This window comes from Amphiprion ocellaris, chromosome 3 (genome assembly GCF_022539595.1).
Source record: "Amphiprion ocellaris isolate individual 3 ecotype Okinawa chromosome 3, ASM2253959v1, whole genome shotgun sequence".
In the NCBI taxonomy this organism is placed as follows: Eukaryota; Metazoa; Chordata; class Actinopteri; family Pomacentridae; genus Amphiprion; species Amphiprion ocellaris.
Window position 1 is genome coordinate 33,910,638 of NC_072768.1, and position 22,279 is coordinate 33,932,916.

Sequence of the window (22,279 nt, forward strand, 5' to 3'; positions counted from 1 at the left end):
AATGTGATGATGAACTTAAAACAAATTTAGTAGATTCGTGTTGTACAATTACAGGAAGAGGAAGTCACACTGACCTGGTGTTCTGCTCCCTCTGTCTGCTGACCCAGGGGTTTGGTCAGGCCTATCCCTGACTCTGTTTGTAGTTCTCAGGCTAACCCACACATTCTCCAGCTGGACATCCTTGACTAGGCGCTCTGTAAGTCGCTCCCATCTCCTCTGCAGCAAACCTCGCACAGAAGTAAAGTACTGATCCCAGTGATCTGTGGGAAAAATGAACAACTAAACAGTTGCTCGAATTTTTCTGTACAGCAGCCAGCAAGGCATAGATGCTCCCTTTACAAAAAATCTAATCACAGTTTAAACTATTGTTGATGTATACTATGGCATGCAAAGTTATTTGCATAGGAATCTGGAAAACTCAAAACACAAGAAATGGAAGAATTTTGTTTGGAATCATGGAATCCAAAACATCCTAGTGAAAACGTCATCAGTGTTGAACATTTATGGTGAACACAGTTGGTGTTTAGAGACTAAAGTAAGCTGGTTTGGATTCACGCACATCTAAAGAACTGAGTTGATCCGACTAATGCCTTATCTAGTACAGTATACAAATGGTTGTGAGCAAAAGTTTACATACACTTGTAAAGACCCTGTATATCGTGGTAGTTTTGAGTTTATATTTACTCCAACAAGTCTTTTTTTTCAATGATGGAGTAATTGAAACAGAAGCATCTTTGTCACAAAAAACATTCATGCATTTTAATTCTTTCATTAATTTATTATAGGTCTTCTGGGAAAAGAACAAAATCTGCTGGATCAAAAATATACATACATCAACTTGAATTATTGTTCTTGGTGAAGTAGACCGTTGTATTAATCAATTTTTCTCAGTGGCATGACCTCTTACATTCTTGTGAGCGATTGCAGTTGACTACAGCTGCTGACTCCTCTGAATCAATTTCAATAGGGCAATTTGATACACTCATTAGACTCAGCCACAAACACTATGACAGTAAAGTCTGAAGTCCTGAGTACAGATTTGAAAAAGCAAATTGCTGACTTGAACAATTCAGGAAAGTCACTGGGAGCCATTTCAAAGCAGCCATAGATCCCCAGATCAACTGTACAAACAATCTTGTAAGTATAAAGGACATGGTACAGTCGTTTCACTACCACAATCATGAAGAAATCACAAGCTATCACCGGCTACTGACAGAATTGGTCAGGATGGTCAAGAGTCAACCAAAAATCAGCAAAAAGCAAATCTGCAATGAAACAAAAGTTGCTGGAACACAGCTGTCAGTGTCCACAGTGTTGTACATCAACCTGAGCTGAGATGCTGCCATGCAAGAAGGAAGCTCTTCATTCAAAAACAGCTAATTAAAGCTCAACTGAGGTTTGCTGCTGAACACATGGACATAGAAAAAGCCTTCTGGAAAAGAGTTCTATGGTTAGTTGAAACACAAATTGAGCTATTTGGCCACAATGGCCAGAAATATGTTTTGAGGAGAGAAGGTGAGGCCTGTAACCTTGAGAACACCAAAGCTACCATCAAGCATGGTGGTGGCAGTATTATGCTCTGAACTTTACTTTAAAAAAGTAAATAGAAGTATGAAGAAAGAAGGACTACCTCCATATTCTTCCCGGATACCTACAATTATCAACCAAAAGGTTGTGTCAGTGACTCCAAACACATCTCTACATCACCACATCAGGCTAGAATTAAGGTTTTAGACTGGCCTTCCCAAAGTCCTAAAACTCCACCGAGAACCTGTGGACTGTGATGAAGAAATGCCAACAAATTCAGTTGAACGGCACCAATTTTGCCAAGAGGAGCGGTCAAAGATTCAACCATAAGCTTGTGAATGGCTACCAAATGCACCTAATTGAGGTTAAAATAACCAAAGGACATTTAAAACAAACACTAGCATTGCTGTATGTCTATTTTTGACTCAGCAGATGTTGTGTTTCTAGACCTATAATAAATCTATGAAACAGCTAAAATGCATAATTGCTTTTTTTGACAGAGATGTATGCATTTCAATCATTCCATCAGAGAAAATTAGAAGTTGTAGGAGTCATTGGAAACCTAAGACAGGCATGATATACATGATCTTTAAAGTGCATGTAAATTGTTGTGTAGACACACTTGTGTAAGTTGATGCAATAAATTGATGGATATTAATCAGTGGATGGATATTTGACATTTTTTCTGTGCAAGCTAATGTAGCTCTGATGTAACAATGTGTAAAAGTCATGCATTTGTTCTACCAATCCGTGGACGTTTCATCAACTGCTCCTCTGAAGGTGGGGATGGGGAATTCTGATCCTCTAGATTGAGATCACCTAAGAAAGTTTAAAAACACATACAAAACAAGGAATGCATAGATATATAAGGGAATACTAGAAAGTACGACAAAGGACTAATGCTATCAAGCGCACTGCAAGAATTTGTTGTATTTTGTAACTTTTCTGTCTTCACTGGCCACACTATCACTTTCTAAATCACCTAAAATTGAAAAAACAAAAAGACAAAAGCAAAGGAAATGCTGGGGACTCCCAAAGTGAAAGAAAAAAGTCACAAGATTTATTAAATATATGCAAATGCAAAAACAAACCACTGCTTTCATTTTCACTTTTCCACTTTAGTTTGTCAGTATATCTGATGTGCAGGATCCTCACTATAAACAAAACAAATGGCAGTCATTTTAAATAAACTCTGAAACTAGTTTTTAGGTAGGAAAGGAAAACTAAACATTTTGGAAATTTCAACTGGGGAGCAATGTGTGACAGAAATATTTAGTGTAATTTTAATTACTGGTCTTTTGGCTGATATGGGAGCACTCACTCACTGAACGTAATCTCATCTTCCAGGGGAGCCACATCGTATTTTGCTTTGGGCTCAACATGCAAATACACAACAACAGTTCAAACAGAGTAATGTCTAAAATAAAGTAAACTAAAGAGATTTCACATATTTCAGTTATCTGATGTACAACACCATCAACCATGTAAAACACTAAATGAGAACCAATTGAAAAACACCAGCAGCTGGCACAGTGTACACTACCATTCAGAAGTTTGGGTCACTTAGAAATGTCCATATTTTTGAAAGAAAAGCACTTTTTTTTCAATGACGATAACATTAATCAGACATTGTTAATGTAATGGCTGATTTTTAATGGAATATCTAGATAGGGGTACAGAGGAACATTTCCAGCAACCATCACTCCTGTGTTCTAATGCTAATACACACACACATGCATGAAAACACCATTACACATATTCATTTCTGTTTAACAGTGATATGCAGGAGACTGTGCATCAGTTGAACAGTCATAAAGAAAGTTAAACTGTTACTTATGCAAGTGAGCATGATAACATTTTTTTTAATTAGTAAGAGTAAGTAGGTTTTGTTCATGATATTCAAAGAAGAGGGGACAGGATTGTGGAAAGGCTGAAGGCACTCTATGATTTGCAGTTCAAGAAACCAAAATTTAAAAGCATCATTTTGCTGCTTAAAACATAGTCATTGAAAAGCATTTACTGCTTATATTTGAAGGCTGTTTAAAAATCAAGCAACAAGTTAAAATATTTAATTTAAGTTGTCACGCTTCAATATTCCACAGTGAGAAACTTTAATAAAAAAAAATCTGATGACCAACTACTTCCTGATAAGAGTGCAGTAGTGGGTTAGCCACCTGTGGCAGCCACGACGTTAAATCAAATATAAGGGGCAGGTAAAACGAGTAAGGATGCAAACAAAGAATATAAACAATCCAAAAGTAAAAGCAAACTCAATACTTGAATTTGTTCTGTTGAAAAAGGTTATCAACATGTCTTGATCAAGTTTGTTTGTTGCGAAAATAGGAGGAAATGGAGCTTTGCCTGCTCTAATTTCTGTGAGGCAGGTTCTGTGGTCACACCCTAGTCTGCAACACGCAATAGCCGGTACTTTCCACATGCAGTGTAATAAAGAAAAAAAAAAAGAAGAAATCTGCCTTCATGACAAACTGACAGACCGAAATGAAACCACAATTTAAACTCTGTGTGATGTATGCCTTTTATTTTTACCTTTACGATGCAAAAAACAGCATATTTTAGTTTATAGAATTCCTGTCCTCTACAAGTTTTCTGTCTCTTTTTTTTTCTAAACCTTAAGACAAACTATTAGACTCATACAAGATGTATATACACTACCGTTGAAAAGTTTGGGGTCACCCAGACAATTTCATATTTTTCATGAAAACTCACACTTTTATTCATGTGCTAACATAACTGCACAAGGGTTTTTTTAATCATCAATGAGCCTTTCAACACCATCAGCTAACACAATGTAGCATTAGAACACAGGAGTGATGGTTGCTGGAAATGTTCCTCTGTACCCCTATGGAAATATTCCATTAAAAATGAGCTGTTTCCAACTAGAATAGTCATTTACCACATTAACAATGTCTACACTGGATTTATCATTCATTTAATGTTATCTTCACTGAAAAAAACTGCTTTTCTTTCAAAAATAAGGACATTTCTAAGTAACTCAAAACTTTTTGACAGTAGTGTATATCAAATATACATTTTCCTACTAGAAGGAGATTTTTGTGCTACCTTATTGAGTTATAAGAGTTTTAGTGCGTGACTGTGTTGGTATGACCCCAAACTTTGCAGGTCCTCTGACAATCAAGTGACTCTGAGTGCAACTGACTGATGATCAATTTACATTGCAAACAACAGATACTGAGTGTCATCTGTCCAGCCAAGGACTTTGTTGCATCATTTCATACTCACTGCTTGTATCTCCAGCCACTGACATGAGCCTCGACTCCAGACGCATGGGGATGTTCTCACACCAGAGACACACACTCTGAAGGAAGATGCGGCATTTTTCAGCCCTGGCCGTCCTGAAGTAATCCAACATGGCTTGGATGGGATTTGTCGAGGAGCTAGCAGCGGACAACTGGTTTTGCCACCCAGCTTCACTGGCCATCATTTGGCACAGCTGCATTATGACTGTGGGAGACTGTCCATTAAGAATGTGGAAAAGTTCTGAGGATTCTTGAGCCAAGACAGAGTTCACATTTTCTTCATTGGGGTCAACCTCATCATCCATGGTCAGACTCCATCAGCTGATACACAAGCAAGCAAAGACAACAACATGTATAAAAACTGACACCTGGAACGAAACTTCAGTAATTTTAGTTTTACATTTGCTTTGAGTTGTTCAGGAAGTGCAACACAACTCAGAGGGCTATCACTCTGATGACCACTGCTATCATAATCACATGCAAAGTCACATTTTGCAGCTCTGTGCAGCACGGTTTAGAATAAATCATATATGTAGAACCATACATTAAACTTTGCCATCTAAAGCACAACATACATCTACACGTTGGTAAACACCTATGCATGTATTGCACTAGTAGGCGTACCTAATTGCACCTTGTATGAAATGATATATAAAGCCAAAAAAGAAACTTTGCCGATCAAGCAGGACTAGACAAGTCAGTTTCATAGGCAGGAGCTTGACACTGTGTTGTACTTGAAAGTGAAATTAACCTGCACACGTTTTATTTTTATCAATATATATGAAACTCTGAACCGTGTTAAACACATGTGCTCTGCTTGGCTTTGTGTCGACGTTTGAACTTTATCTTAACCATCATTAACCATCATGTACACATACCGCATGTCTACGTTTTTTAATGTATTTTTTTTATTCAAAATGTTGCCTGGAAGCTTCCGATGTAAATGCATTGTCCAAGAAAAGTTTCTGAGGAGCACAAAATATGGTTTGCGCCTGCTGTCTCACATCCTACCCAGAATTACCTCAACACTGGGGTCATTTAAGGTAACGCAGTCTGCATCTTCCGCCTGCAGCCCAGCAGACTTCTGCATTAGTTCATTCCTAGAATTAGACTAGATAATTCCTTTGAAAGTTAGCACATAATGAGAAATAGAACAAGGACTCACCAACTGCTCTTGTCGCAGACTGCATTTCACTGCAGCCAGTCTCTATTATTTAAAAACGAAACCAAAGTCGGGGCGCGCATGGTTTCGGTTTTGTTTTTGAGCAGCTTAGACAGGCGAGCAGGACACACAGAGACACGCTCCTAGTGAACCACTTTGCTGGTAAACTTCAATAAGGAGTAAAATACTGGGGTTTCACATTTCGTAAGAAGAGCTGAACATTTACTCGGTGGTTAGCAGTGTTGCCTTGCAGCTGGAAGATCCCCGGTTCGAGTCCCGGCCTGGGATCTTTCTGCATGGAGTTTGCATGTTCTCTCCGTGCATGCGTGAGTTTTTTCTGGGTATTACGGCTTCTTCCCACAGTCTAAAGACACGCTCAGGTTAATTGGTGATTCTAAATTGTCTGTAGGTGTTAGTGTGATTGTATATGTAGCCCTGTGATAGACTGGCGATCTGTCCAGGTGTCCCCTCCCTAAGTCAGCTGGGATAGACTCCAGCCCACTGTGACCCTAATGAGGATTAAGTGGTGTATAGATCATGGATGGATCTACCCACCAAGTTTTCAAATGAGAAATTCCTACTCCTGCATGCTAATTTAAGGCAGAAAACTAACTTAATTCATTCATTAATTATGTTTAAAAAAAAAAAAAAAAAAACTCTTATTTTGTAACAGATTTATCTCTCAGAAAGATCAAGCAGAGGCTGATATTCTTCCAGTGGCCTTGATGTTTTACTGCAGAGCACAAATCCACTAAAGATAAGTGGCAGGGACATGAGGGGGCCGCTGATATCTAATTGTCCATAGAGCAAGTTCAGACACTGAAACTCTGATGTCCAAATTTCAGTGAAGTGTGTAACTATGGTGTCTGAGTGCAAATAAAAGCAGCATTAAATAAGGCACTGATGAGTGTCAAATACGCAGTTTTTGTGCCTTTTTTGCTGACATATGTAGACCTGAAAACAGAGTTTGGTTTAGTTAGGTGCTTCCAGCTATGTGCAGGAGTCCTTCCTCTGTGTTTATTGCATTTCTGCAGCATCAGACAGCAGCAGGATGCACACGAGTGTCTCCAAGCTGAAGGAGTTGCACGTATTTATGCACAACTTAACACAGCAGCAACTTAATTCATTACTTGGAATAGTAAGTTCAGGACCAGGATCTAATGTGAAATGATGCCGTGTGATGTTCTATACATGAGACATATGAGGTGTCACATACACAGTCAAAATTTAGAAGCAATTACAGTTAAATTGTTTGTTGCACAGCTGAATCCTGAGTTCTATCACAGCTGGATACTATTTCACTGTAAAGGTCTGATCTATTTACTACAGTTGAATGTTTCTATTATTGTGCGTATGTTGACCCCTGTAATCAGCACTTAACAATTAAAACATGTTTTGCTGCATCATTCTTGGCTCTAGTTAGATAACAGTGTTGAAATAAAATACAACACATCATCTTCTTCTGGGGTGTTTTGAACGATGGTCGCCCTAATAACCTAAAAGCTAAGTGTAACTGGATTACCCAAGGAGTGTGCGCATCAGACAATTTGTAACATTTATTATAAAACAAGCAATGAAAGTGTATTTTAGTTTTTGTGTGCAGCCCAAATATTTTCTGTGACCCCATTTGGTCATCCCTGTTAAAGATTTTTATAAGCGTCGGTTCCAAGTACTTCAGTTTAAGTTGGAAGCGTCCCTGTTCTGTCTTCTTTTGTATTAGTGCCTCACAACAAAAACATGCCACAGCAGCTATAAAACTCTTCCGTAAAAGCAGCCAAGGAGAGAAAACCAACGAGATGCCCTGTATGTCGGCTCACTCCCAGTCTTGGTGAGCTGCAGTCCCTTTTATACTCATTTTGTAGACGCAATTAGATGTTACCATGAGTGGTCAAAGTGTTGCCGTCGGTCTGCTGAGTAGCTTTATTTTTTTGTTTTTTTACAGAAGCTTCACCAACTGACTTGTCCTTCAAACCCCCTCCCCAACCTGATCTCTGACCTCCGAGCTTATTCATCTTCTTCGTGAACAGATATCTCGTTACACTGAGCTGGCACAATTAGATACAGTACAGCAAATGCTAGGCAGGCTTCCGAGAAAGCACAGAAAGAAACAACTTAAATTCATATTTTTTCATATATTAGTGAATAATCTAAATGGAGTTGCACTTTACCCAGACAGCTGAAGAAACAGATTTTCTCAGTTACTGCTGTTGTTTTATTTAAATTAATCATCATGTTTGGTGAGCATGACTGAGTACAAAAAGATGTCAGAATGTAAGTTTCTTTTTCTTCATGAAGTACCTTAACAATGTGGCTTTGGCTTCTAATCAAGTGAGGGAAACACTTCACCATCAGTCAGCTGCATGCTCGCTGCTGCTACTTGGGTGAGAAATCTGCAGCACAATAAGAAACTTTGTAGGAAAAGGTCTTTGAGCATGAATGAAATAATGTCAATGAAATAGTAGCATCGTGGTGAACTCACAATATGTCTCCATTAAGTTGTGGCAGGCTTTGTATCCTCCTACTCTTTCAATGACATGCCTCATTTCTAACACCACCACACAGCCTTTAAAATTACTCAAATTACATGACAGTGTACAACAGGGGACCCTCAGCAAGTGCTGTTCACAGATACATGACATGTGTTCCTCATTGCACCCCAACTGAGCCGACAATGCTTCACTTGGAACATGAAATCACTTGATAATGTAGACTCAGTCTCCTTATGGAGCTTGAAGCATGATGAGTTATGTTCCACACAGCAGCAACATTCCTGTGAAATGATGACAAATTAGTTTAGAAGACAATAATTCATATTTTCTTTTTCTGAAACAACAGGAATCTGCAATAAATTGAAATTAATCACATTCGGTACAATTTTTGCTTAAATTGCGAATTTAAATATTTTATAGCAAGTCATAGCTTTACACTTAAAAGTGCAAGTCCCCTAAATTAGTAAAACAGAAATATTACGCCGATTGTAATGAATTTTAAAGGCAGTTACACCTTAAGATGTGTCTAAAAATACCACAGCTTCCAGGTGGATGTAATCATTTCAATTACATTTTTAAATAGGAAACTCTGATCCCATATGTTGTTTATATGCATATATTTTTTGAGCGTTTCAAACAACTGAAAAGCCACTGACTGAAGGTAGGGATTCTCCTAAATTTAGTGCCAGTAAAATATTTCAAATGCTTCCAAGACTCATCTGTCATCCTGCCCATATTTGGCATGTTAGCCTGCTTTACCCTTTGCCTGGTAAGCATCCCAAATCATATATAAGGGATTCAGGAGGAGCGTCACAGTGTGCGGTGGAAGACCAGGGAAGTTCCTGCTTGAGGTGAGCTTAACAACCATTGAGCCTATTACCGTTTAGATGTATTCCTGATTTGAAAAGCAGTTAAAATATAAGTCATGTGAGAGTCAAAAAATGCGTAGTTGCAGCAACTTTAAATGCACACTGTACTTTTATTTAGCACACATTGAAATACATTTTTTCTTGCTGCTTTCACAATATACAAAAGGAATAAGTTACGTTTTAATAATTAAGTTGTGATTGGGGTGTGCTTCACTGACTTAAATAAAATGTTTTCAACAGGTTTGTGGAATATAACATTCTTTTCACATAAGGAAAGAGTAAGGTATGTACAACTTTTGTGATACAGACTTTACATGCTTTTTTTTTAAACATACAAAAGCACAATTATGTTGAATCAGTGGCCTCAGGTGTTGTCCATGCAATTAAGGCAAATTTCAAATAAGTGTTAAAAGTCAGCCTTGTCTTCTAAAAATTACATTCCGATACAACTCAAATTAAATCTGATTCCATTTTCAGGGAAAGTTATTTTCAATGGGAACATTGTGACGTATCACAAATTTGTTTGTAATCAGCATTATTGCTACATTTTTTATTGTACTATTTTGTTTTATTATTTTATTTGTATTATTGTTACCATTTATTTTATTACCCTACTATTGATCATTTTCAGCCAATCAATCATACATTGGACAGGGCAGGAAAGGTCAGCCTGTTAACTCAGAAATGGAGGAAAAGGTGAAATTATATTGTGAACATGTAGGCGATTTGAACCTAAAACAGGATATTTTTCTTAATAGAATTGAGTGGCTTAGGGGCCTGAAATATAATTACCATTGAGAAAGCATCAATTTTGAGTGGGATATTTTTGTACATCTAACTGAATAGTTTTGGTACCTAAACTACACTAAATAGTGAGTTTTTTTTTTAAAGGGAAAACAGAAAGGGGAAAGGAGAATTAAGTCTAAGAAAAATGGGCCCAACAGGAGACAACCCTCAGTCTCCAGAGTGAAAGTCTTGTTCTGAATTTATGCCTCCACCTCTGAACACAGACAATTTGTGTCTTTCTCCAATTGGACGTCCTTTGTACTACGTGATAGTCTTACCTTTCAGTGACAAAAAAATGTTTCTTTTAGTAACTAAAGACTACCTGTTATGGCACAAAAAAAAATTGTTGGGGATATCTTAAGTGGTCAGTAATCACCAGGTACCTAGCTTCTAGTGAAGGATGAAAACAAAAAACTTCTGTTGGGGAGACCCTTCTAACATTGGGATTGTTTGATTTGCAACACAGACATAAACCGCCACCATGAGTACGGACGCGGAGATGGCCATTTATGGCAAAGCTGCCATTTATCTCCGTAAGCCAGAGAAGGAGAGAATTGAGGCTCAAAACAAACCTTTCGATGCCAAGAGCGCCTGCTATGTAGCTGATGCCAAAGAGCTGTACCTGAAGGGAACCATCATCAAGAAAGACGGTGGCAAAGTCACTGTCAAAGTCTTGGACACTCAGGAGGTTAGTATCATGAAGTCAGAATCAACTGGAAGTTAGATGTTAAATGTGATCAGTTCTCACTGGAACCATGTTCTGTTGCAGGAGAGGACAGTTAAAGAAGATGACGTCTCTCCAATGAACCCTCCCAAGTTCGACAAAATTGAGGACATGGCCATGATGACCCACCTCAATGAAGCCTCTGTGTTGTATAACCTCAAAGAGCGATATGCAGCCTGGATGATCTATGTGAGAAAATATACCTGATTAGCAAAGTGAAATATTAAAATACTACAAGACTAGTTGGAAATGTTAACTGGCATTAACTTAAATGTTTCCATGATGCCTTTTAGACCTACTCTGGCTTGTTCTGTGCCACCGTAAACCCCTACAAGTGGCTCCCTGTGTACGATGCTGAAGTTGTGGCTGCCTACAGAGGCAAGAAGCGTATGGAGGCTCCACCCCACATCTTCTCTGTCTCTGACAACGCTTATCAGAACATGCTTACCGGTATGTGCCTCACGTAGCAATGAAGGACTTGTTAGTAATGAGCTACCTGTTGCAGAAATGCATTGTGAATTTCTTTGTTTTCATTTTAACAGACAGGGAGAACCAGTCTGTCTTGATCACGTAAGTATCACACTGGTTGACTTTGTTTATTATGATTGAATATCTTTGACCAAATTCTCACAAGTCCTTGTTTATACCCAGTGGAGAATCTGGTGCCGGAAAGACTGTGAACACCAAGCGTGTCATCCAGTACTTTGCCACAATCTCAGTTGGAGGTGGAGACAAGAAGAAGGAAGCAGCAGGAGCCGGAAAAATTCAGGTATGTTATGATGGTCAGATTTCTCAAAGTACAGAACATACTTCCAGAAGGACGGTCCTTTTCTGATATCAAATCTAAACCGGGATTCTAGGGCTCACTGGAGGATCAGATTATTGCTGCCAATCCTCTGCTGGAGGCTTACGGTAATGCCAAAACTGTGAGGAATGACAACTCCTCTCGTTTCGTAAGTATCAAGTGATTCCGACTCAGGAAAATTTTGTTGACACATTACCCATGTGAAGGGACTCTAACGATTCTTTTGCTCCAAACAGGGTAAATTCATCAGAATCCATTTCGGCACAACTGGAAAACTGGCTAGTGCTGACATTGAGACATGTAAGTGACAAATTCTCAGTGAGAGAACATAGAAAGTAGTCTGAGGGTGGGACAAATTGTGACTGATGAACAAACTTTGCAGATCTGCTGGAGAAGTCTAGAGTGACATTCCAGCTTCCTGATGAGAGAGGCTACCACATCTTCTACCAGATGATGACCAACCACAAACCTGAGCTGATTGGTGAGCAGACGGACTTGTTGCTCAATGATAAACCTCTTCATAATTTTCATATTAAACACTCTGCTGAATGTTTTCAACTTTTTTGATTTTCAGAGTTGGCTCTCATCTCAACCAACCCCTACGACTTCCCCATGTGCAGTATGGGTCAGATCACTGTGGCCAGTATTGATGACAAAGTTGAGCTGGAAGCCACAGATGTGAGTGATTGTCAGAATTAAAATAATAATCATACTGTGTGTCTTACTCAGGTCACCAAACTAGTGTGTTGCCTAATTAATTATATTTCATGTGGACACCTCTGTTGCACAGAACGCCATTGACATCCTGGGCTTCAGTGGTGAGGAGAAGATGAGCATCTACAAGATGACTGGTGCTGTGCTTCACCATGGTAACATGAAGTTCAAGCAGAAGCAGCGTGAGGAGCAGGCTGAGCCCGATGGCACAGAGGGTGAGCACTGACTGTCATACCAGAGCGAAACATTTATGAACAACAGTCATTCACTACTTACTCATGGTGTTTGTTGTTCACCATATTGGACAATCACCACACATACTGCATGTATTAACTGTGAAATACTGTTTTCAGATGCTGACAAGGTTGCTTACCTGTTGGGTCTCAACTCTGCTGACATGCTGAAGGCTCTGTGCTATCCCAGAGTGAAAGTCGGAAATGAGTATGTCACCAAGGGACAGACTGTTCCTCAGGTAAATATGAGTTATTAATGTAAAATACCCTTTTATACAGAAATAGATCACTTGTGTTAGTTCCAATAAAAATATTAAAGTGCAGAATTTGTGAGAAAAAATAAATGTCAGTGTCCAGTATATTCTGACTTTAGATTAGTTTAGCTTTGAATGCTGAATGTATTCTAAATCAATAACTGTCTTAAATATCTATGTATTTTTATTTGAGACATTTTGTGGCATTAATCCAATGTAGGAAGTGATAGTATTCCACCATTTTACATTAATGTGCATCATTACTGAAGTTATGTTCTTGTATTTCCTTAGGTGCTGAACTCAGTGACTGCCCTGGCCAAGTCCATCTATGAAAGGATGTTCTTGTGGATGGTCATCCGTATCAACCAGATGTTGGACACAAAGCAGCAAAGGAATTTCTTCATTGGTGTCCTGGATATTGCTGGCTTTGAAATCTTTGATGTAAGTTTCATCCCCAACAAAGGAGGAGTTGCTTTGGTTTACATGACCAGATCCTTTGAATTGTTTGCAACTGGTTGCCTGATCTATTTCTCCATTCACAGTTCAACAGCATGGAGCAGCTGTGCATCAATTTCACCAATGAGAAACTGCAGCAGTTCTTCAACCACCACATGTTCGTCCTGGAGCAAGAGGAGTACAAGAAGGAGGGTATCATCTGGGAGTTCATTGACTTCGGTATGGACTTGGCTGCCTGCATTGAGCTGATTGAGAAGGTACACATCCACTTCATAATTCTTTTGAATGCAACTCTTACTACAGTAGAAGAACACTGTCATTTCATGACATATCTCTCTTCCTTGTCATCAAGCCCATGGGCATCTTCTCCATCCTTGAAGAGGAGTGCATGTTCCCCAAGGCCACTGACACATCCTTCAAGAACAAGCTGTATGACCAGCATCTTGGCAAAAACAAGGCATTTGAGAAGCCAAAGCCTGCCAAGGGCAAGGCTGAGGCCCACTTCTCCCTGGTGCACTATGCCGGTACTGTGGACTACAATATCGCTGGCTGGCTGGACAAGAACAAGGACCCACTGAATGAGTCTGTTGTGCAGCTGTACCAGAAGTCCTCAGTTAAACTGTTGGCTCTTCTGTATCCTCCTGTTGTTGAGGGTAGGAAAACATATGTTCCAAAAATTTAACATCTTGTACACTTTTGTGTCTCTTCATGTGCTGTAAATATGAAGACGTTTCCTCTAATGCAACTTTCCATTTCAAATCAACTGAAAAACAGAGAGCAGTGGCGGCGGCAAGAAGGGAGGCAAGAAGAAGGGTGGCTCTATGCAGACTGTGTCTTCACAGTTCAGGGTGAGCTTTGACAAATAAACTGAATGACAGTTGATAGTGAAATTCACATTTGTTTGGTTTTATGACAAAGGTTACCACTTTGTACCTACAGGAGAACTTGGGCAAGCTGATGACTAACTTGAGGAGCACCCACCCTCACTTTGTGCGTTGCCTGATTCCCAATGAGTCAAAGACTCCAGGTACCAAAACATGATCTTCAAAGTGTTTCTGTGTAGTGGATTGGTCTGGAGTTTGCAAAACAACTGATAAACTGACAAATTTCTATTGTACAGGTCTGATGGAGAATTTCCTGGTTATCCACCAGCTCAGGTGTAATGGTGTCCTGGAGGGTATCAGAATCTGCAGGAAAGGTTTCCCCAGCAGAATCCTTTATGGTGACTTCAAGCAGAGGTACAACTATTATGTTAATAGAAGTTGGATGTAGACGATAACAAGAAAATCCACACACTGACTGTTTGCTCTGTCAAAACAGATACAAGGTACTGAATGCCAGTGTCATCCCTGAGGGCCAGTTCATTGACAACAAGAAGGCTGCAGAGAAGCTGCTTGGGTCAATTGATGTTGATCATGACCAGTACAGATTCGGACACACCAAGGTAAACACCTTCATTGGTATCCTGGATATTGCTGATATACTTTGTCTGTTGTACAGAAGAAAATTTCTCAAACTTCTTATTTCGTGAAAGTTCTTTATTAATATTTTCAAGATGAGATTTCATATTTCTTCTTCCTTGGATTTACTTTCTTTCTCACCGGGGAAATGCAGCAACCCTAACTCTTAGTTAATATTTCTTCAAATTTTTAACAATTTAGAATTTTGATGGCACTTTATATTAGGTGGGGCTTTAGAATTCAAATTAATTAAAGAAGTAATTTTAATTCCCAATTCTTAGTTATCATGAATCTGGCACAGTTTCCCACAAATGTGTAAACGTGTCAATGAAGCCACAGAGGATGTCTGTATCGCTTAAAGCAGAATTGCTTATGTGTCAGTCTATTGGCATAACTGTATTTGCCAGGTAACTTTGATAATGACCCTGAAACAGATAATAAAAAACTAATATGTGTAGCTCATATGACTTCCCAGTTTCATATTTTGTACAGTCAATAGTGTAGACATACAGTAAATTTCAACTGTCTCTTGCACAGGTATTCTTCAAGGCCGGTCTGCTGGGTACCCTTGAGGAGATGAGAGATGATAAGCTGGCAGCTCTGGTCACCATGACTCAGGCTCTCTGCCGTGCTTACCTCATGAGAAAGGAGTTTGTCAAGATGACGGAGAGGAGGCATGTTGAAAATTGCAAATTCTCAACACAAAGTCATGGGAGCAATTCTGAAGAATTTAGTTGACATAACAGAAATTCTTGTCCACAGGGATGCCATCTTTACCATCCAGTACAATGTCCGCTCATTCATGAATGTCAAACACTGGCCATGGATGAAGGTGTACTACAAGATCAAGCCTCTGCTGAAGAGTGCTGAGACTGAGAAGGAGCTGGCCCAGATGAAGGACAACTATGAGAAGATGCAAGGTGACCTGGCTGCTGCCTTGGCTAAGAAGAAGGAACTGGAGGAGAAGATGGTGTCTCTTCTGCAGGAGAAGAACGATTTGCAGCTGCAAGTAGCATCTGTAAGTAGACACCAAGAGAAAGTGGTGCCTTTTATTCTATGTCCGCATGTCCACAAAATGTCAATGTGCTAACGTCATTTGTCCAATGTAAACAAGGAATCAGAGAATCTGGTAGATGCTGAGGAGAGATGCGAAGGTCTCATCAAGAGCAAGATTCAGCTGGAGGCCAAACTCAAAGAGACCACTGAGAGACTGGAGGATGAAGAGGAAATCAATGCTGAGCTCACTGCCAAGAAGAGAAAGCTGGAGGACGAATGCTCTGAGCTAAAGAAAGATATTGATGACCTGGAGCTTACCTTGGCCAAAGTGGAAAAGGAGAAACACGCCACTGAGAACAAGGTTTGTAAACTTGAATATATTGAGCAGATAAAATAACATTTTGGAATGATGTCTTCACGCAAAAATAACATGTTTCCTGCAAACACAGGTGAAGAACCTGACTGAGGAGATGGCCTCTCAGGATGAGAGCATTGCTAAGCTGACCAAGGAGAAGAAAGCCCTTCAGGAGGCTCATCAGCAGACTCTGGATGACCTGCAGGCTGAGGAAGACAAAGTCAACACTCTGACCAAGGCCAAGACCAAGCTTGAGCAGCAAGTCGATGATGTAAGTTTTAAGTCGTCTGGACAAGTACAACAGGATGCTTCTTGAATCTTGACTATGACAATAACAAACCCATATTCCTGTGCAGCTTGAGGGCTCTCTGGAGCAAGAGAAGAAGCTTCGTATGGACCTTGAGAGAGCCAAGAGGAAGCTGGAGGGTGATCTGAAACTGGCCCAGGAATCCATCATGGATCTTGAGAACGACAAGCAGCAGTCCGAGGAGAAAACTAAAAAGTAACTAAGTTCAGCTTGTAATTTCAATTGGAAAAAAAAATGAATATGTCTGGAGACATGGTCCAGAGTATGAATTAATTCTCACTATGCATTTCATCACTCTCACAGGAAGGACTTTGAAATTAGCCAGCTCCTTAGCAAGATTGAGGATGAGCAGTCAATGGGTGCCCAGCTTCAGAAGAAGATCAAGGAGCTTCAGGTCACGGATGTGTTGTGTTACTTCAAACATCACTCGTAAATTTCCTACTTGGTCACTCAAAGTTGAACATTTACTGAAAAACTACATATCTACATCCAACAGGCCCGCATTGAGGAACTGGAGGAGGAGATTGAGGCTGAGCGTGCTGCTCGTGCCAAGGTTGAGAAGCAGAGGGCTGACCTCTCCAGGGAACTTGAGGAGATCAGCGAGAGGCTGGAGGAGGCCGGTGGTGCAACTGCTGCTCAGATTGAGATGAACAAGAAGCGTGAAGCTGAGTTCCAGAAGCTCCGTCGTGACCTTGAGGAATCTACTCTGCAGCATGAAGCCACGGCTGCTGCTCTTCGCAAGAAGCAGGCCGACAGCGTCGCTGAGCTGGGAGAGCAGATCGACAACCTGCAGCGCGTCAAGCAGAAGCTTGAGAAGGAGAAGAGTGAATACAAGATGGAGATTGATGACCTCTCCAGCAACATGGAGGCTGTTGCTAAAGCAAAGGTACACATCACATTCACTTGTGGTGCTAAATATCTAAATGACAGTAAAATTGTAATCAATATAAAGACAACCAAATCACTGATCTGATTTCTCTTGTCCTCATTAGGGAAATCTTGAAAAGATGTGCCGTACTCTTGAGGACCAACTTAGCGAACTGAAGACCAAGAATGATGAAAACATCCGCCAGTTGAATGATGCAGGTGCACAGAAAGCTCGTCTCCTCACAGAAAACGGTATGTACAAAACAGTGTCTAAATGCAGTGATCTTCAGTGTTTGACAGAGAAACTGAACAAAGACTAAAGTTTGATGACTGTTTTCACTCCAGGTGAGTTTGGCCGTCAAATTGAGGAGAAAGAGGCTCTTGTATCCCAGCTGACCAGAGGCAAACAGGCCTTCACTCAGCAGATTGAGGAGCTGAAGAGGCAGATTGAAGAGGAGGTTAAGGTAAGAAACCTTCATCTTAAATATGTATTGCCATTATTGGTTGGGGATTTAGACATTTTGCACATTCAATTGTATGTCTAATTCCAGGCCAAGAATGCTCTTGCCCATGGACTGCAATCTGCCCGCCATGACTGCGACCTGCTGAGGGAGCAGTTTGAGGAGGAGCAGGAGGCCAAGGCTGAGCTGCAGCGTGGAATGTCCAAGGCTAACAGTGAGGTGGCTCAGTGGAGAACTAAGTATGAAACCGACGCTATCCAGCGCACAGAGGAGCTTGAGGAAGCCAAGTGAGTAATATTCAAACAACTGAATATTCAGACGTATAGCATTACAGCATAGGTGGACAAATAACAAGACAAATGTGACTTTTCCTACAGGAAAAAGTTGGCTCAGCGCCTTCAGGAGGCTGAGGAGCAGATTGAGGCTGTCAATTCCAAATGTGCCTCTCTGGAGAAGACCAAACAGAGGCTCCAGAGTGAGGTGGAGGACCTCATGATTGATGTGGAGAGAGCTAATGGGCTGGCTGCCAACCTGGACAAGAAGCAGAGGAACTTTGACAAGGTAACATCTTTTACTTTTTGCAACCAAGAAATGAAACTAAAAAAGGATTTCTGGCTGTATGTATATATAACTGTATAAACTGTGTTGTTCAGGTGCTGGCAGAGTGGAAGCAGAAGTATGAGGAGGGTCAGGCAGAGCTTGAGGGAGCTCAGAAGGAGGCTCGTACTCTTGGCACTGAGCTGTTCAAGATGAAGAACTCTTATGAGGAGGCTCTGGATCAGCTGGAGACCATGAAGCGTGAAAACAAGAACCTGCAGCGTGAGTTAATACTACATTGTATTAACAACAGCAGTTAGCTGTTAGAACTTAGTTGCTTTAAAAGACATGCATGTGTTTGTCAGAGGAAAGTTGTACAATTGCCATTTCGCAGCTTTCACATATTAAACACCTGCATCCATCTGCAGAGGAGATCTCGGATCTGACTGAACAGATTGGTGAGACTGGCAAGAGCATCCATGAGCTGGAGAAGGCCAAGAAGCAGGTGGAGACAGAGAAGTCTGAGATCCAGACAGCTCTTGAAGAGGCTGAGGTAAACCTTTGTCTGTTTCTCTGGGGAGACTTTCTTAAAAGAAACAACTTTAAGTCATGAACTAACATTGCATAAAAGCTTTAAAGGCGGAGGTCAATATGTAGTTCTTTGATATCATTAGGGAACTCTGGAGCATGAGGAGTCTAAGATCCTGCGTGTCCAGCTGGAGCTGAACCAGATTAAGGGTGAGGTTGACAGGAAGCTGGCAGAGAAAGATGAGGAGATGGAGCAGATCAAGAGGAACAGCCAGAGGGTGATTGACTCCATGCAGAGCACTCTGGATTCTGAGGTCAGGAGCAGAAACGATGCCCTGAGAATCAAGAAGAAGATGGAGGGAGATCTGAACGAGATGGAGATTCAGCTGAGCCACGCCAATCGCCAGGCTTCTGAGTCCCAGAAACAGCTGAGGAATGTGCAGGCACAGCTCAAGGTATTGTAATACACAGAGCACAAAGAGTCCTTGCACACATGATAGTAAGTACACCAACATTCAGACATTCATATGAATACTTTCCTGATCATGTTTTGCACTAGGATGCTCAACTGCACCTTGATGATGCTGTCAGAGCCCAGGATGACCTGAAGGAACAGGCTGCTATGGTGGACCGCAGGAACGGTCTGATGGTGGCTGAAATCGAGGAACTTAGGGCTGCTCTGGAACAGACAGAGAGAAGCCGCAAAGTCGCGGAGCAGGAGCTGGTGGATGCCAGTGAGCGTGTTGGACTTCTGCACTCTCAGGTGAACATGACTTTAAACATTTCTCCAGCGTTTCACAAATCTAAACAAGCATGAAAGGGAAGATATAACTTTACCCATTTCTCATCTTTCAGAACACAAGCCTGCTGAACACCAAGAAGAAGCTCGAGGCTGACCTGGTCCAGATCCAGAGTGAAGTGGATGACACTGTTCAGGAAGCAAGGAATGCAGAGGAGAAGGCCAAGAAGGCTATCACTGATGTAGGATTAAAGACCATTTGTTTGCTATTATACTCCAACCCAACAGAGACTTGTGATGGCATTTCACATTGAAAAATCATTTTGTTCAGGCTGCTATGATGGCTGAGGAGCTGAAGAAGGAGCAGGACACCAGTGCTCACCTGGAGAGGATGAAGAAGAACCTGGAGGTTGCTGTTAAGGACCTGCAGCACCGTCTGGATGAGGCTGAGAACCTGGCCATGAAGGGTGGCAAGAAGCAGCTCCAGAAACTCGAGTCTAGAGTAAGATAAATATGATCAGATTTCTGCAGTTCAACAAATGTATGAAAACACATGAATTGTTGATAATTTATGAATTTTCTCTTGTTTTAAAAGGTACGTGAGTTGGAGTCTGAGGTTGAGGCTGAGCAGAGACGTGGTGCAGATGCCGTGAAGGGTGTCCGCAAATATGAGAGGAGAGTGAAGGAACTCACCTATCAGGTAAGTTCCATTGACACATGGAATGTACAGGAAAGATTTATGTAACACTTACCATTACAAAAGTCTACATAAATCTATATTTTCTATTACAGACTGAGGAGGACAAGAAGAACGTTACCAGGCTGCAGGACCTGGTTGACAAGCTGCAGCTGAAGGTGAAGGCCTACAAGAGGCAGGCTGAGGAAGCGGTAAGGAAAAGCATTTGTTTAAAACAGTGACTATTTGACACTATATTATTTCACATCTGTAAACCTATGGACCATTTCTAAAAGCCTAAACATTTTACTATATTTTGAATTCCAGGAGGAGCAGGCCAATGTTCATCTGTCCAAGTGCAGGAAGATCCAGCATGAGCTGGAGGAGGCTGAGGAGCGTGCTGACATTGCTGAATCCCAGGTCAACAAGCTCAGAGCTAAGAGCCGGGACTCTGGCAAGGTAAATACCTGATTAATGTTTGTCTAAAGTACCAACAACTGTTATCTGATTTCCATCTTGCAATTTGTTAGTTTGTTGTCACATATTTACAATATTACTTGCATTAGGTTTTAATTCAATAAAAATAAATCTTAATTACATTTTCATGAATTAACTGTTACTGAAGTATTTTAGAATCATAAAATTAGACTTTCTCAAACCATGTGTCTGTTTCTTACAGGGAAAGGAAGCAGCTGAGTAAAGCACCCTGAGTGTTTCACTGTGTTGAATCATATAATATGATGTTACCTATGCTGAAACAATAAAGATTAAGCTGATGCGATTACATTACTGACTGTATTACTTTAATTTCTTTTTCTATCCATGAAAAAGTAGCTGATTTAAGATTTGAATCACTTGTAACACTCAAACAGACAGCATGTATAAAATAATAAGCTAAAAGAGCAAATTAAGCATTTTTAGTCATTAATACATGATTTTTTGTTGGAATTTAAATTAGAACTTATACAATTAAAGTACGGAGAAGTATCAAAATTAATTACAACATATATGAATGTAAATCATTCATTACCACGTTTGAAATTATAGCATCTTGTATTTATTGAGTGAAAATTTTCATGTGAAAATTTTAATGTGTGAGTGTTTATCACACAGTATTGCCAGCAACATTTTTAAAATTACATTGCTCAACAAGTCATATGGGGTGGCATTCAAAGTGCAGTAATTTGAGCAGGCCAAAAATGGACTTGAAGCTGTGTCTGCAGAGTCAGTTAAAGTGTTAATAGCTTGACATTTGAGTGTGAATGCCAAAGACATATATCTTACTCTTAATCACAAGGAATTACTCAATGTACATCATAGTTACATATTTTTAAGGATTTATTTCTTGGAATACTACTTCATCTTTATTGTATTGCTAAACAATAATTGCTCCAATTGCATGTTTTAATCAAACTGTGAGAAGGATTAGAATACATATGTAATTGTACTGTACTTGATATGTTTTCATGAATTACCACAACTAAATTGGAAAAAACAGAAACAGTGAGATTTCTATTTGAAGCAAGGATTATCACAAATTCAGGATCTGCATTTGGTCATGGAAACATGAAACATAAGATGCTTGTACTTGCGGCAAATGCATGCAGCCATCAGCTGGCATTCTAACCATATTTGGCATGTGTCCCATATTTAACTTCTGCTTTGTAAGCAAACACATTCATTGCAAGGATAGCAACTAAAGTCCATGAGTGGAGTAGAAAATGTACAGCATGTTGTTGTGGTGACATGGTCTACGTTGATTATTTTTTAGATGCTTTATACCGTTCCGCTATGTGATGTGTGTAACAACATTTTCAATTAATTAATTAGTTAATTAATTAATTGATTAATTAATTGCATTTTCAGAACAACTTTCTTCACAATGACAAAACAAAATGCATGCACTAAAATGTTAACTATTTTTACACATGAAATTGTTTAATCTTAAGTAACAATTCTTAAATAACTGAATGGACTTTGAAGTCATTGATTGCTCAGTCTAAAATGTTTCCATAGAAATCATTTTAAAGTCTAACTATGGCGCTTCAAATGCATT

The 22,279-nt window shown here is 40.0% G+C and overlaps 2 protein-coding genes across 3 annotated transcripts in view; one reads left to right on the forward strand and one right to left on the reverse strand.

Annotated features, from left to right (window-relative positions):
* The window catches only part of nlrc5 (NLR family, CARD domain containing 5), a 63,185-nt gene that overhangs the window by 37,885 nt on the left and 3,021 nt on the right, over positions 1-22,279 (reverse strand). The window contains exons 3-6 of one of the 2 annotated variants that reach the window (XM_055008993.1): positions 8,665-8,737; positions 4,789-5,126; positions 2,272-2,346; positions 75-260 (exon numbers count right to left, since the gene is read on the reverse strand). In XM_055008993.1, coding sequence (XP_054864968.1) covers positions 75-260; positions 2,272-2,346; positions 4,789-5,110 — 583 coding nt within the window. In that variant the 5' untranslated portion in view covers positions 5,111-5,126; positions 8,665-8,737. Of the gene's footprint in view, positions 1-74; positions 261-2,271; positions 2,347-4,788; positions 5,127-5,970; positions 6,112-8,664; positions 8,738-22,279 lie in introns of those variants that run through there. The other variant, XM_035942360.2, reaches the window with a different exon arrangement.
* On the forward strand, positions 9,198-21,009 carry LOC111587222 (myosin heavy chain, fast skeletal muscle-like). The gene is made up of 41 exons (XM_023297108.3): positions 9,198-9,307; positions 9,566-9,608; positions 10,578-10,799; positions 10,881-11,024; positions 11,129-11,285; positions 11,378-11,405; positions 11,487-11,604; positions 11,696-11,788; positions 11,877-11,940; positions 12,023-12,121; positions 12,215-12,318; positions 12,431-12,569; positions 12,708-12,826; positions 13,133-13,282; positions 13,384-13,554; positions 13,650-13,950; positions 14,072-14,145; positions 14,237-14,324; positions 14,418-14,535; positions 14,618-14,741; positions 15,295-15,431; positions 15,520-15,775; positions 15,872-16,114; positions 16,203-16,379; positions 16,465-16,610; positions 16,719-16,809; positions 16,912-17,301; positions 17,408-17,534; positions 17,628-17,746; positions 17,834-18,030; positions 18,121-18,304; positions 18,397-18,562; positions 18,709-18,833; positions 18,955-19,263; positions 19,368-19,571; positions 19,664-19,789; positions 19,879-20,049; positions 20,143-20,247; positions 20,340-20,435; positions 20,551-20,682; positions 20,903-21,009. The coding sequence occupies exons 3-41, from the start codon at positions 10,593-10,595 to the stop codon at positions 20,921-20,923; spliced, it is 5,820 nt and encodes a 1,939-aa protein (XP_023152876.2). The 5' UTR covers positions 9,198-9,307; positions 9,566-9,608; positions 10,578-10,592; the 3' UTR covers positions 20,924-21,009.

What these genes read in the sequence shown, in the direction of transcription:
- LOC111587222 (XM_023297108.3), top strand. Translation starts at nt 10,593, where the DNA reads ATGAGTACGGACGCGGAGATGGCCATTTATGGCAAAGCTGCCATTTAT. An exon ending in GTCAAGATGACGGAGAGGAG is followed by an intron (nt 15,432 to 15,519) that starts GCATGTTGAAAA and finishes TCTTGTCCACAG; the next exon opens with GGATGCCATCTTTACCATCC. An exon ending in AACACGCCACTGAGAACAAG is followed by an intron (nt 16,115 to 16,202) that starts GTTTGTAAACTT and finishes CTGCAAACACAG; the next exon opens with GTGAAGAACCTGACTGAGGA.